The sequence below is a fragment of the Erinaceus europaeus genome, chromosome 13 (assembly GCF_950295315.1).
Source record: "Erinaceus europaeus chromosome 13, mEriEur2.1, whole genome shotgun sequence".
NCBI classification, from domain to species: Eukaryota; Metazoa; Chordata; class Mammalia; order Eulipotyphla; family Erinaceidae; genus Erinaceus; species Erinaceus europaeus.
The window spans coordinates 90944070-90960314 of NC_080174.1; the positions used below are offsets into that span (position 1 = coordinate 90944070).

General features: G+C 40.2%; 2 protein-coding genes and 1 long non-coding RNA gene across 5 annotated transcripts in view; 2 read left to right on the top strand and 1 right to left on the bottom strand.

Annotated features, from left to right (window-relative positions):
- The window catches only part of LOC103127679 (zinc finger protein 709-like), a 471063-nt gene extending 466405 nt beyond the window's left edge, over positions 1–4658 (top strand). Inside the window, exons 4-7 of the mRNA XM_060206414.1 lie at positions 2–128; positions 296–353; positions 2224–3692; positions 3752–4658. Coding sequence (XP_060062397.1) covers positions 2–128; positions 296–353; positions 2224–3692; positions 3752–4224 — 2127 coding nt within the window. The 3' untranslated portion in view covers positions 4225–4658. The remainder of the gene's footprint in view (position 1; positions 129–295; positions 354–2223; positions 3693–3751) is intronic.
- Positions 1–13099, bottom strand: part of LOC132532456 (uncharacterized) — a 79253-nt gene extending 66154 nt beyond the window's left edge. Inside the window, exons 1-3 of the long non-coding RNA XR_009544411.1 lie at positions 13021–13099; positions 12604–12732; positions 8627–8761 (exon numbers count right to left, since the gene is read on the bottom strand). This is a non-coding gene — a long non-coding RNA (uncharacterized LOC132532456). The remainder of the gene's footprint in view (positions 1–8626; positions 8762–12603; positions 12733–13020) is intronic.
- Positions 1–16245, top strand: part of LOC107523550 (zinc finger protein 709-like) — a 596771-nt gene that overhangs the window by 461537 nt on the left and 118989 nt on the right. The window lies entirely within an intron of this gene.

Here is a 16245-nt window from a genome sequence, read left to right on the forward strand (position 1 = left end):
GGGCTCAGTGACTTATGAAGATGTAACTGTGATATTCACTCAAGAGGAGTGGGCACTATTAAATCCTTCACAGAAGAAACTCTACAGAGATGTGATGTGTGAAAACTTCAGAAACTTTCTTTCAATAGGTAATATAATTGCATTAATTTTTCAACCAGAAGACAAATCACTTTTTGTTCAGTAATGTAGAAATGGAAACATTGTTTAGTGAGCAAGGTTTGACCATGAGTCATGATGGATCAAAAAGTCAACCTGTTTGTATAATTTCTAATACTTTTATATTTTGTAATTTTAGAAAAGATACAAGAACATTCCACCAAAGAGCAGCATAACTTGCCTGGGAGTAAACAAAGGTGAGCTATACATTTAAAATGAAGCGTCATGTACCACCTAAATGCTACTGTGTTTTCAAAAATGTTGTCTCTGTAATTTACTGCGATCTCGTGTCTGCAGGGTTTCCCTGTATAATTAGACTAATGGGTTCTTCATTGTGTGCTCTGATTTAATAATTGCATAGTACCCCTTTTAATACAATTTGTTAAGAAAATGAAATTTATAATGATTATAACAAATAGATGAATTTTTAAAATAAGCTTATCAAAAATATTTCATGAAAAGGTTATAGAATAGTTGGACAAGTGACTCAAAGAAGAAGTATGTCATCTACATGACTAAAGTTTTCATTTGGGTCACTGGCAGCAAAAGTATCATAATGATGCTGTACATTATCTGTCTTCTATCCACTTCACAGGAAAATCTTTTTCACATCTAACAAGTAAACGGAAATTTTACAAAGGGGCAAAGGTGCTAAGTATTTATAAAATAGTTCACTTGGAAACTATAAGAATATCTTCAATGTATGAATATATTTTAATGATACTTAGAGAAAAGATCAATCTTTTTTTTCCTTTTTTTTTATTTAAGAAAGGATTAATCAACAAAACCATAAGGTAGGAGGGGTACAACTCCACAAATTCCCCCCACCCAATCTCCATAACCTACCCCCTCCCCTGATAGCTTTCCCATTCTCTATCCCTCTAGGAGCATGGACCCAGGGTCATTGAGGGTTGCAGAAGGTAGAAGGTCTGGCTTCTGTAATTGCTTCCCCACTCAACATGGGCGTTGACTGGTCGGTCCATACTCCCAGTCTGCCTCTCTCTTTCCCTACTAGGGTGTGTCTCTGGGGAAGCTGAGCTCCAGGACACATTGGTGGGGTCTTCAATCCAGGGAAGCCTGGCCAGCATCCTAGTGGCATCTGGAACCTGGTGATTGAAAAGAGAATTAACATACGAGGCCAAACAAATTGTTTAGCAATCATGGGCCCAAAGCTTGGAATAGTGGAGAGGAAGTGTTAGGGAGGTACTCACTGCAAACTCTAGTGTACTTCTGCTTTCAGGTATATATTTTGCAGTAGTTTGAACATAAACTCTCTCGCAGAAACTGGTGTATATCTAGGTTATGGGACTTTGTTAGAAAGTGAACCACCTGAGATGAAATTAGAGTGTACTATAAAAGGAAAGGTGTCACCCGAGTAATGTAGCTGAAGGGTTGTCATTCCACACGTGAAGTCTCTGGACACAGTCTGAGGTGAAGCATGTTGAGGTGGCAAGATCAATCTTTTCAATAAAAAATTTTAACACAAACCTAAAGCTTGATATTAATCAATAGTAATTCAATTAATACATACAAATATCTGTAAAGATATCATTAGTTTTGCCATAATATACTGATATGAAACTATTTAGATTTCACCAATTTTTTAAATGTTTATTTACTTATTTATTTTCCTTTTTGTTCCCCTGTTGATTTCACCAATTTATTTATTTATTGGATAGAGACAGCCAGAAATCAAGAGGAAAGGGGAGATAGGGAGGAAGAAAGGCAGAGAGACTCCAGCATTCCTACTTCACCACTTGCAAAGCTTTCCTCCTGCAGGTGGGGATGAGGGTCTCAAACCCAGGACTTTGAACATTGTAGCATGTGTGCTCAGCCAGTTGTGCCACTGCTCAGCCTTTTTACTGATTTTTTAACTTTATTTTTAACTTGAGATCTTTTCACAATTTTGAATATTTGTATTTTTCAGTATATGTTTTTAGTCAAATATATTGTTAATGTCTGATTTTGTGGCTTATTAAGTAAAATAGTGTCCTGCATTTTAAAAATAGACTCAATTTCAATTTTGTTCATTAAAACGTCATTAATTAATTCTTCATGATTTTACAGGAATACAACTGTGAAAATCTCTGAGGGCAAAGAAAGTCAGAATCGTAGACAATCTAAAGAATATGAAGAATACAACAAATTATTCACTTATTGTAATCATCTTGACCAAAATGAAAGAACTCACAGTGGAGAGAAACCCTATGAATGTAAACTATGTAGTAAAACATTCAGTCATTCCAGTAGTCTTAGGACACATGAAAGAATTCACAGTGGAAAGAAACCCTATGAATGTAAACTATGTAGTAAAACATTTTGTCAATCCAGTAGTCTTAGGACACATGAAAGAATTCACAGTGGAGAGAAACCCTATGAATGTAAGCTATGTAGTATAACATTCAGGCAATCTGGTACTCTTCGGCTACATAAAAGAATTCACAGTGGTGAGAAACCCTATGAATGTAAATTATGTAGTAAAACATTCAGTCGTTCCAGTAGTCTTCGGATACATGAAAGCACTCACAGTGGAGAGAAACCCTATAAATGTAAACAGTGTAGTAAAACATTCAATCGTTCCAATTATCTTCAGACACATAAAAGAATTCACAGTGGAGAGAAACCCTATGAATGTAAACTATGTAGTAAAACATTCAGTCATTCCAGTAGTCTTCAGACACATGAACGAATTCACAGTGGAGAGAAACCCTATGAATGTAAACTATGTAGTAAAACATTCAGTCATTCCAGTAGTCTTCAGAGACATGAACGAATTCACAGTGGAGAGAAACCCTATGAATGTAAACTATGTAGTAAAACATTCAGAGATTCCAGTAGTCTTCGGACACATGAAAGAATTCACAGTGGAGAGAAACCCTATGAATGTAAACAGTGTAGTAAAACATTCAGTTGTTCCCGTAGTCTTCAGAGACATAAAAGAATTCACAGTGGAGAGAAACCCTATGAATGTAAAATATGTAGTAAAACATTCAGAGATTCCAGTAGTCTTCAGACACATGAAAGAATTCACAGTGGAGAGAAACCAATTGAATGTAAACAGTGTAGTAAAACATTCAGTTGTTCCCGTAGTCTTCAGAGACATAAAAGAACTCACAGTAGAGAGAAACCCTATGAATGTAAACTATGTAGTAAAACTTTCAGAGATTGCAGTAGTCTTCAGCTACATGAAAGAATTCACAGTGGAGAGAAACCCTACGAATGTAAACTATGTAGTAAAAGATTCACTAGTTCCATTTATCTTCGGATACATGAAAGAACTCACAGTGGAGAGAAACCCTACGGATGTAAACTGTGTAGTAAAGCATTCAGTTTTCCCAGTAATCTTCGGAGACATGAAAGAACTCACAGTGGAGAGAAACCCTATGGATGTAAACTATGTAGTAAAACATTCAGTTGTTCCAGTCATCTTCAGAGACATGAAAGAATTCACAGTGGAGAGAAACCCTATGAATGTAAACTATGTAGTAAAACATTCAGCCGATCCAGTTATCTTCAGAAACATCAAAAAATTCATAGTGGAGAGAAATCCTACTGTAAACTCACAGTGGAGAGAAATCCTAATGTAAACTCACAGTGGAGAGAAGCCCTATGAATGTAAACTATGTAGTAAAACATTCACTTTTTCCAGTAGTCTTCGGATACATGAAAGAACTCAGTGGCGAGAAACCCTACGGATGTAAACTAGTAAAACATTCAGTTGTTCCAGTAGTCTTCGGAGACATGAAAGAACTCACAGTAGAGAGAAACCCTATGAATGTAAACAGTGTAGTAAAACACTCAGTTGTTCCCAATAATCTTCAGACACATGAAAACATTCAGAGTGGAGAGAAACCCTATAAATGCAAACAATGTAGTAAAACATTCAGTTGTTCCAGTCATCTTCAGAGACATGAAAGTATTCACACTGGAGAGAAACCCCATGAATGTAAACAATGTAGTAAAGCATTCATGGGTTATAGTTCTCTTTATTTACATGAAAGAACTCACAGTGGCAAGAAACCTATGAATGTAAACATTCATTCATGCCAGTTTACTTTGGAGACATAAAAGATCTCACAGTGTAGAGAAACCCCAAAACATGGATTCTACCTGTCATCTTTGTCAACATGAAATAACACAATTAAGAAAAATTTGATGAATGTAACCAGTGTTGAAAACATTCCGTTGTTCTGGCCCTCTTTGTAGACAAAGTATTCACAGTGAAGCAAAACCCTATGTAGTAAAAGATTCAGTTCCACTAATTTTCAAACAAATATATTTGCAGAGGAAATAAAACTTTTGAGCATAAGCTGTGTACTAAAGATTAGAGATGCAAGCTGAGACATGGTGTAGAGTCTAGTTCAATATAATAGTTCTCACATGTGAGCATTTGCACTACATGGGCTAGAGACATGTTCTGGATTATTGTCTATTTCTCCATCTTCTGTTAATATATATGTAAATAATTGTAGAAATCACAGTTCCATGCTATATCAGGGAACCCACGCCTCTGAATAGTTCATACATGAAAGGAATATGAGTATGTACTTTGATTCTTTGTCTTAAATTCTAATATATGAAATAAATTCACTTTGTACTGAGAATTTACTGATAACAATGAATGGGCATGATAAAATTGATAAGTTTTTTCACATACAAAATCACTGGCATTAGAAAAACGATTCCTGGGAATTGGCCATAGCACAGTGGGTCAAGCTCAAGGACTGATGTAAAATGGAAGGACTGGCATAAGGATCCTTGTTTGAGCCCTAAGCTCCCCACCTGCATGGGAGTCACTTCACCAGCTGTGAAGAAGGAAGGTGCTAATTTTTATCTCTCCCCCTCTCTGTCTTCCTCTACTTTACATTTCTTTCCTATCTAATATTGGCAACATCAATAAGAATAGTAATAACTACAACACAATGAAAAATTTTAAAAGCCCTTTATTTAAAAAAAGAAAAACAATTCTTATCCACATATACGTTTTAGAATGACTATAGACCTAGTAAGGAACTTGAGTGCCAGGCTAGCATGGGGGTGCCTCTTCCTGGGCGTGTACTCTCTGGGTTGAAGAGAACACGACTGGAGCCAGTCTGGGCTGCTATTCACTAGGCAACACGAGAGAGATGACTTAGGAACAGACTCAAGGCGAAGCAATTCAATTCTTTATTGATCAGGGAGCACAGCCTTTTAAAGGGCAGACCTGGAAGTGGCAAGTCAGAAATAGAAATGGCTTGTAAAGGGGTGGAGAAAAGCAAAAGGGACTGGAAAGGTGCCGGGCTGAGCTTCACTGAACGGAGACAGACGACCAGGGACCCATGGCTGAGCTGTATGCAGTATCTATTCATGCAGGAAACAGCACAATCTACTCCAAGCTAAACTAACCTAAAACAAACAATGCTGTCCTTATATATACTTTCCAAGTAGGGTGTGAACAATTCCCCCTTTCTTTTTAACTAATGGCCATAGTATCAGGAGTGTGGGGTGAACAGAAACATGTATCATACAGGTGTTTTCAAAAGAACTGGCATTCAACACGGAGGAACAAAATAGAAGAGCAGTAAGAACCAGTGTGATGCCAAGGGGAGTCCTGAGGGGGGCGTTCCCTGACTCAAAGGGCAAGGCCTAGCAGGCGAAAGGGCATTTTTTGCCTCTGGGGGCGCTTCATGTCTCTTGCCTCAAAGGGCGTTTATGCCTCTGTGGGCATCTCTTGTAAGGAGGGGGAGTTTCCTGTCTCTGGGCTCAGAGCCTGCAGGTGAGGGCACATGGCCTATAAAGTCCCAAGGCAGCTGGCTACAGTCAGTCTTTGAGAATCCCAGCAGTGTAAAGGGAAGCTGCTGTAAAGTTGTATAAAGTGTCCAAGAGCTGTACCAGTAAGTCCGATGTACATGTCAGTCGAAAGCAGATGGCCACAGAAGAAATGTCAGGGGATGAAAAGCTGCAGTCTGTCTCGATGGGGAATGTCGGCCACCGGAATTCCGCTTTTCTGTAGAGAGTGAGCTTTGGAGTCTGTGAATCTGTTTCTTCAGGTCACATCATTGGTTTTCGGGGGTATGTTGTAGTCATTCCATCTTGTGGGCAATGTCAGAGAACAGGGGTCCAAATAGATTTCCTGGAATTCCATTTGAGTAGATGCTTTTTCAGGTCAAGACTTGACAGCTAAAATTCACTTACTTGTCAAACAAAACTTGTAGCAGATTAGAAGTTTACTATAATTGATAACCCCATTATAATTGGAAGTCCTTTCTAGTATGATTTTAAGGTTGTTTAAACAGTTTAAATTCAATAAAATGTGGAAAGGTAAACATAAGAAGCACGGTTAGAAGCCTCAGGCATGAGAATCATTAACATAATCATTGCACTATCTGCCCCGCCTATAACGCATACACTTTTTCAGGATTAAGCGTTTCAGATTTATGTCAAGACAAAAAAAAGAAATCAAAGGAGGAAAAAACAACTTTTTGGATTGTTTCTGGATGTCTCTAGAAATCATGGCTGTGTCCAGCATTTTTTAAGTCAATGTCATACAAATTTTCAGTCATTCAAATCACTCTTATGAATCACAACTTGAACCAGATTATCCAGATCTCACCATGTAGCATCATGAGTCCCCTTAGGGTGTCCTAGTCCAAAAAGCTCCTCGAAATTCCATTTAGGGTGCTTCTGACTGTTCCTGCTGGATTGTTTCAGGCACCCATTTTTAAAAGCGTCTTCCCATCGAAGAAAGAATACAATCAGGAGAGTAGAACTAACCACGTGTCTCTATTCTTGGGGACTGCCAGGGTACTTGAGAATACTCCTCAGATTAGAGTAGTCCCTCTCAATGGGAAACACGCAAGAAGTCTCCGTGCAAATCCCAAGCTCTACGACGATCATAAAAAACCAAATTGTGGCCCGGAGCAAAATGTAGTCCTTTTCCTCGGGAAACATGGGAGAGGGAATCGAGAAAGTCCAAGGAGAAATCTCCGTGCATCTCCCAAGCTCTATGATTAGGGTCACAAGAAACCAAAGTTCCCGGTCAGGGAACCGAAGTGTGGCCCAGAGCAAAATGTTCCAGAGACAGAGAAACTGTCTCATGATGAAATAGTAGAGGCTTTGGCAAACCTCTTCATAAGTAGAAAGACAACCCATGGCAGATGGGTAGCCAGGTTTACTTATCTGGGGGATGGGCAGGTTAGGTCCCACGTTGGTGCCAGTCCCTGTTTCAAGGCACTATTATGTCGGGCTAGCTTCACAGGCAGGAAACAGAGGACCCGGGACCCATGGCTGGGGGGTGGCCAGTCTTCACAAGTGGTGGGGCAGTTTTTGACATTTCATTCCTTATTTATAGGGAGTTTATATAGGTAAAGAGAATTTGATAGGGAGAGTGGAGTAGAAGTTACCTAGAATTGAACCTATAGTCCCGGGAGAATTAGAACTCAACATCTGGTGTGTCTTCTTACTATCTTCAGTTCTTTTCATTATAAGAAAATAAAGATTAGTTTCATTTATTAAATATGAAAAACAATTTCATATGACACACACAGAGATAGAGATAGCTCTTATTAAATTCTCTTCCTTATTAAACTCTCTTCACCTACATAAAACTCAAAAATATAAGTAAGAAAGAAAATGGCCACTGGGTGTAATGAATTTATAGGGAATCTACAGTGATAAAAAAAAGATGAGCTAAAAAAATAGCACATGATGATTATGATAAGTTTGTTAGAAATGAAACATCTCTAGCCACACATAGCTCTTTATAAAATTAACCTCATTATGGAAGCATGGAAATTATACTATTTAGAGTGATCATACCACACTAGGCTTCTCTGTGTAGAGTCAGTGTCCAAAAACAAAGTTAAAAATGCAAGAATGTTATACAAGTAAAATAAGTATTATCAGGTGCACTGCAGTGGTGCACCTGATTAAGTGTACATATCACCATGAAACAGGACCTAGGCTTGAGGCCTGCTTCCCTCCTGAGTGGGGGATACTTCATGAGCAGTGAAACAGGCTTGTAGGTGTCTCCTACCAAATAAAATGGAAAGAAAAAAATGGCTTTCTGGAGCAGTGGATTGAAACAGCTCACATAACCATTATGCTATGTATCCCTGCATAACCATCAGAGGAGGGGAAGGGATGTGGCATTCTGGTAGGGGAAACTGTATGGAATTGTACCCTTCTTATCCTATGGTCTTGTCAAGTTTCCATTTTATAAATAAAAATTACATAATAAAAAAAGAGTAAGTGAAAAAAAATGAAGGTGGGGGAGATAACGTAAGGTTTCTGCCTGAGGCTCTCAGATTCCAGTTTGATTTCTTGACCCACCATAAGCAAGGGATGAGCAGTGCCCTGGCAGAAAAAGAAAGAGATACATAAAGTAATATGATGGGCAAAACAGAAAGAGTAAATTAAACATGTGTCAATTGAAGAACAACTTATTCAAGAGGAAAAAGAAACAGACTCTGATGGGAGGCAAGTCACTTACCCAAGAAACTGCCATCTCTTCCTCTTTTCCTGAATGTCTTTCAGGCCAGAAAATGGAAGATACTTCACAGCAATAGCTTCAAATTCTGTTTTAAATCTAGCAGCACAGCCTCCTCTTCACTGGACAGTATGGCCCCTAGATGGAAGATACTGCAATGAATAAAAGTCACAATACCCTAGCTGTTCAATGTAAAAGAAGACATTATGGAAACATTTAGTGAGTTATCCTGCCTATTAGGACCATTACAAAGCCCACAGATTCTATTGACATCTCTTTCCAACTCTTTAATTTTTCTTCAACAAAAGCATTCACAAAAATCTAGTAAGACGGGAGTTGGGTGGTAGTGCAGCAAGTTAAGCTCACATGGTGCGCTTAATCTCACCTAAATACTGCTCAGAGATCTATATTAAAACAGTGACATGGGGAGGGGGGTGGGGTGGATGGAGCCAAGATGGCAGCTTGAAGACTACACCTGGCATGAGCTCTGCAAGGAGGCTGCTTTAAACTTGGGAATTTCAGGTGAGGGTAGGATTTCCAGGCCAGTGGCAAAGAAAGAATGTAGGAGAGCTCTAAGGAACCAAGGAAGAGTTCTTTAAGAGTTCTTCCACCCTTAGGCAGGCAAACAGAGGCTGAAAAGGACAAAAGAAAAATGGAGTTGGCCCACAGACTGTGAATTTGATTCTTTTCCCCTGCACCCCAAGACCAACGCCACACCAGAGGAGTAAGACAGCCAGCTACAGGCAAGAGATCACTAAAGATAATTTCTTTATCACAATATCAAGCTCAGCAGGAGCCATCTAGAGGAGGGGGTTCTTTTCCCAAGCAAAGGTTTTTTTTCTTTTTGACACAGGCTAGAGCTCAGTCATTTATCTGGAAACAGAAAGAGACAAAATTCCTTCTAGCTCCATCCCAGATGGGTCAGAGAAGGTGGGTTCACTGTTCTTAATAACTGCATAGTACTCCATTATGTATATATACTATACCTTTGTCAGCCACTCATCTGTTGTTGGGCTCCTGGGTTGCTTCCAGGTTTTAGCTAATACAAATTTTGCTGCTATGAACATAGGTGTACACATATCTTTTTGGTTGGGTGTTATGGTGTCCTTGGGGTATATCCTTAGGAGGTGAATTACTGGGTCATATGGAAGGTCCATGTCTAGCCTTGTGAGACTTCTCCAGACAGCTCTCCACAGTGTTTGGACTAATTTACATTCCCACCAGCAGTGCAGAAGGTTTTCTCTGTCCCCACAGCCACAGCAGCTGCTGTCCTTTTTGATGTCTGCCATTCTCACAGGGGTGAGATGCTCTCTCAAAGTTGTCTTTATTTGCATTTCTCTGACAATCAGTGACATTTAGCAGTTTTTTATGTGTTTGTTAGCATTTTGTATCTACTCTGTTGTGAATATTCTTTTCCTATCCACTGCCCATTTTTGGATGTGGACATTTGCTTTTTTTGTTGCTTAGTTATTTTGGTTATTTGTTTCTTGTCTGATTTATGGCAGGTGAAGATCTTCTCCCATTCTCTGAGGTGTCTCTTTGTTTGTGTGATAGTTTCTTTGGCTGTGCAGGAGCTTTTCGATTTGATGTAGTCCCATTTATTTGTTATTATTATTTTTTATTTCTTTTTTGAATATATATTAAAGACGGGCAGAAATTGAGCGGGAAGGGGGGGTAGAAAGGAAGAGAGACAGAGAGGCACCTGCAACTCTGCATCACCACTTGTGAAGCATTCTTCCTGCAGGTCCGGACCGGGGACAGAAACCTGGGTCCTTGAACACTGCAACATGTGCACTCAACCAGGTGTGCCACCACCCAGCCCCTATCACTTTCTATTTCTTTGAATAGTTTTCAAAGAAAACTCAGTTTTCAGTATACAAGTCTTTCGTCAGGTTTATTCCTAGGTATTTTATTGATATTGCTGCAACAGTGAATGGGAGTGAATTCTGGATATCCTCTTCTTGGGAGTTAGTGTTTGCATAAAGAAATGCCACAAATTTTTGTACATTGACTTTGTAGTCTGACACCTTGCTATATAGCCTAATAACTTCCAGTAACTTTCTTCTGGATTCTTTAGGTGTTTCTATCTATACTATCGTATCAACTGCAACAGTGAGAGCTTGACTTCTTCTCCCCTTACAAGCTGTATTCCTTTGATTCCTTTCTCTTGACTGACTGCTATGGTGAGAACTTCCAATACCAGTCATCTCTATCAGGAACAACAAAACACACCCCTTTTTTGGGCCCCACAGGACCTTGCCCTCAACTTGGATCAACAACAGTAGAGATGATACGTGGCTTATGAGGTCCAGGAGGTGGCACAGTGGATCAACTGCTGATCTCAAGCATGAGGTCCTCAGTTCAAACCCCGGCAGAGTGATGACTGGTTCTCTCTCTCCTATCATTTCTCATGAATAAATAAATAAAATATTTTTTGAAAAAAGAATAGGAAAGCTATCAGGGGAAAGGGATGGGATATGGAGTTCTGGTGGTGGGAAATGTGTGGAGTTGAACTCTTCTAATCTTACGTTTTTTTTTCAGTGTTTCCTTTTCATAAATAAAAGTAAAAATTATATTAAAATAAGAGAGAGAAAATGAAGACTGAATATTAGGAAGTATGTATTCTAATGAACCTCATTTGTGCATGATTCCATTATTCCTGGTGGTACAATTTTATTTATTTTTCTCTAGATAGGTTAGGAAAAAAAAAAGGAAAGACACCAGAGCAAGACCCATGAAGTTCCCCTTTTCATGTCTATCTGTGTTGTCAGGGCTTGAAACTCAATATCTGGGTATGACAAAGTTGCACTTTACAACATGAGTTATGTCTTGGTATTCAAAAATTATTTCACAGGGTCTTTCTGGGCGCATACCAAGTGGAGACCACAAATGAACACCTGTGAGAACTCAGATGGGTTCAATTCTCATCTCTCCAACAGCTGTATAGGGAATTCTCACAATTTTATGTGCTTCACTACCACCACACCCCATTTCTTGTATCTATTTATATCTGTATCTATCTATCTATCTATCTATCTATATAACAGGACATTCAAGAATGGTGACACTGACTCCCAGTGATAATACTAATTGGATAATTAGAATTATAAGAGTACATGGCTGGGGAGATAGCATAATGGTTATGCAAAATACTTCCATACTTGAGGCTTTCAACCCCAACCATCAAGATAAGCCAGAGTTGAGCACTTTGCTGGTCTCTCTCATTAAAATAATCTTAAAAAAATTTAAAAATAAGAGAGTCCTGCTTCCCCAGAGCTCTGCCCCAATACAGTAAGAGGTAGACAGGCTGGGAGTATGAATTGACCTGTTAATGCCCATGTTCAGTGGGAAAGCAATTACAGAAGGCAGACCTTCTACCTTTTGGACTCCATAGTGACCATGGGTCCAAAACCACCAGAAGGATAAAGACTATAGGAAAGCTATCAGGGGAGGGGATAAGATATGGCATTCTGGTGGAGGGAAATGTATGGAATTGTACCCCTCTTATCTTATTATGTGGTTAGCATTTCCATTTTTTTAAAAAAAGATTTTATTTATTTTATTAATGAGAAAGAAAGGAGGAGAGAGAGAGAAAGAGCCAGACATCACTCTGGTACATGTGCTGCCAGGGATTGAACTCTGGACCCCATGATTGAGGGTCTAGTTCCTTAATCACTGGGCCACCTCCCAGACCATAGCATTATCATTTCATAAATAAAAAATACAGAATAAAAAGTGTGAAAATAAAATAGAAGGGTGGGGGAGATCACGTAGTTTCTGCCTGATTCTCAGGTTCTAGGTTCTATTCTCTGACCCACCATAAACCAGAGATGCGCAGTGCCCTGGTACAAAGAGAGACAGAGATACAGAAAGAAATATGATAAGCAAAACAGATACAGTAAATTAAACATGTATCAATTAAAATACAACTTATTCAAGAGGAAAAGGAAACAGACTCTGATGTGGGGCAAGTCACTTACCCAAGAAACTGCCATCTCTTCGGCTTTTCCACAATGTCTTTCAGGTCAGAAAAAGGAAGATCAATCACAGCAATACCTTGAGACTATTTAAATCTAGCAGCACAGCCTCTTCACTGGACAGTATGGCCCCTAGATGGAAGGTACTGTATAGTGATTAAAAGGTACAATACCCTGCTGTGCAATGGAAACAGAAGAGGTTATGGAAATATTTAGTGAGTTATCCTGCCTATTAGGTCCATTACAGAGCCCACATATTCTACTGACATCTCTTTCCAGCCTTTTAATTTTTCTTCAACAAAAGCATTCACAAAAATCTAGTAGAACAATAGTTGGGCAGTTGAGCAGCAGGTTAAGCGCACGTGGCGTAAAGCACAAGGACCAGAGAAAGGATGCTGGTTGGAGCCCCCGGCTACCCACCCGCAGGGGAGTCACTTCACAGGTAGTGAAGCAGGTCTGCAGGTGCCTATCTTTCTCTCCCCATCACTGTCTTCCCCTCCTCTCTCCATTTCTCTCTATCCTATCCAACAACAACAGCAACTACAGCTATAAAACCACAAGGGCAGCAAAAGGGAATAAACAGGGTAGAGGTAGATAACATAATGGATAGGCAAACAGACTCCCATGCCTGAGGCTCCAAGTCCCAGGTTCAATCCCCTACATCACCATAAACCAGAGCTGAGCGGTGCTCAGTGTTCAGTTAAAAAAAAAAATAAAAGGTAATAAATAAGTATTAAAATAGTAACAATAGCCACTGATCATATCCGATGCTGAGGCCTGCCCCAGACCAGCGCACGGCAACACTTGAGGTGGCTGCAGAGTCGCTGCACAGGATCCTGCACAGGATCCTGCAGCGGGACCAGCTCCAGCAGGCCAGTCCCGCCCAGCTGCAGACACGCAGCTGGCGGCCACCTACAGCCGCACAACCACGCAGGCGCCGTGTGCACTCGGGACCCACAGCCCCGCGCTTGCCCAGACGCGCCAGTTCGCCGCTATGTTCCATCGCTGGGGAGCCAGAGATGACCCGAACTGCCCCTGCGGCTACAGACAGACTATGACCCACATAGTCCAGATTCAAAGGAGGTCTCGAAACTTTACATCAGGCTCAACCTGACGCTGTTGACTGGCTATGGAAGAAGGGCAAATGCTAGAAGAAGAAGCTAGGTGCACCACCACCCAGACACGCTTTTTTTTTTTCTTTCCAGAGTGTGAGAAAATGGAATTCCCCAAATTTGGATTAGTTCATTGAAGTAGAGAAGATGTCTTAAAAACCAGATAAGATGAAACCACACTAATGCACTAATTGCTTCTGCTCCACACCTGGTGGATATGAATGTTTGCCTTGAATCTGCACACCCTGTGACCCTGGTCTCTCAGCTCTATGTTAACTTGTCCATTTGGCTTCTGCAAACACTGCTGGCTTCCTCCCTGGAAGATAAGAATGGAATGTTCTCCTTGAAACTTTTACCCCAAAGATAAATTAGCAAGGACCTGCAGACCCCCCTCAGTCATGCAGACGCCCTTCACTTTTCCATTTAAAGGAGGGTGAATTTCTTTTTTTTTTTAATTTTTTTTTTATTAAAGAAAGGATTAATTAACAAAACCATAGGGTAGGAGGGGTACAACTCCACACAATTCCCACCGCCCAATCTCCATATCCCACCCCCTCCCCCGATAGCTTTCCCATTCTCTATCCCTCTGGGAGCATGGACCCAGGGTCATTGAGGGTTGCAGAAGGTAGAAGGTCTGGCTTCTGTAATTGTTTCCTCGCTGAACATGGGCGTTGACTGGTCGGTCCATACTCCCAGTCTGCCTCTCTCTTTCCCTAGTAGGATGGGTCTCTGGGGAAGCTGAGCTCCAGGACACATTGGTGGTGTCTTCAATCCAGGGAAGTCTGGCCGGCATCCTGATGACACCTGGAACCTGGTGACTGAAAAGAGAGTTAACATACAAAGCCAAACAAATTGTTGAGCAATCATGGACCCAAAGCTTGGAAAAGTGGAGAGGAAGTATTAGGGAGGTACTCACTGCAAACTCTAGTATACTTCTGCTTTCTTACTTTGGTGCCATACTCCAAACTCAGTCAATTTCTGCTTTGCGTTTCTACTTCTTTTTTTTTTTTTTACATGCATAACATTCCCCAGATTCCCATTTAGCAATACCACCCCACTATTTCATTCATCATTTTTATGGACCTGTATTCTCCCCACCCACCCACCCACCAACCCCAGAGTCTTTTACTTTGGTGTAATACTCCAATTCCATTTCAGGTTTGACTTGTGTTTTCTTTTCTAATCTTGTTTTTCAACTTCAGCCTGAGAGTGAGATCATCCCATATTCATCCTTCTTTTTCTGACTTATTTCACTCAACATGATTTTTTCAAGGTCCATCCAAGATCGGCTGAAAACGGTGAAGTCACCATTTTTTACAGCTGAGTAGTATTCCATTGTGTATATATACCACAACTTGCTCAGCCACTCATCTGTTGTTGGACACCTGGGTTGTTTCCAGGTTTTGGCTATTACAAATTGTGCTGCCAAGAACATATGTGTACACAGATCTTTTTGGATGGATGTGTTGGGTTCCTTAGGATATATCCCCAGGAGGGGAATTGCAGGGTCATAGGGTAGGTCCATTTCTAGCCTTCTGAGAGTTCTCCAGACTGTTCTCCACAGAGGTTGGACCAATTGACATTCCCACCAGCAGTGCAGGAGGGTTCCTTTGACCCCACACCCTCTCCAGCATTTGCTGCTGTTACCTTTTCTGATGTGTGACATTCTCACAGGAGTGAAGTGATATCTCATTGTTGTCTTGATTTGCATTTCTCTGACAATCAAAGACTTGGAGCATTTTTTCATGTGTTTCTCGGCCTTTTGGATCTCTTCTGTGGTGAATATTCTGTCCAATTCCTCCCCCCATTTTTGGATGGGGTTATTTGTTGTATTGTTGTTGAGTCTGGTAAGCTCTTTATATATGTTGGTTATTAAACTCTTATCTGATGTATGGCATGGAAAGATCTTCTCCCATTCTGTGAGGGGTCTCTTGATTTGGGTAGTGGTTTCTTTTGCTGTGAAGAAGCTTTTTAATTTGATGTAGTCCCATAGGTTTATACTTGCCTTAGTCTTCCTTGTAATTGGATTCGTTTCATTGAAAATGTCTTTAAAATTTATGCGGAAAAAAGTTCTGCCAATATTTTCCTCTAAGTATCTGATAGTTTCTGGTCTAACATCCAAGTCCTTGATCCACTTGGAATTTACTTTTGTATTTGGTGAAATACAGTGATTCAGCTTCATTCTTCTGCATGTTTCAACCCATTGTTTCCAACACCATTTGTTGAAGAGACTCTGCTTCCCCCATATAATAGTCTGGGACCCTTTGTCAAAGATTAGATGTCCATACGTGTGGGGCCTCATTTCTGGGCTCTCAATTCTATTCCACTGGTCAGTGTGTCTGTTCATGTTCCAGTACCAAGCAGTTTTGATGACAATGGCCCTATAATATAGTTTGAGATCTGGCAGTGTGATGCCTCCGGTTCTGTTCTTTATTCTCAAGATTTTTTTGGCAATTCTAGGTCTTTTCTGGTTCCAGATAAACATTTGTAGCATTTGTTCTATTCTCCTAAAAAATGTGCTTGGGATCTTGAT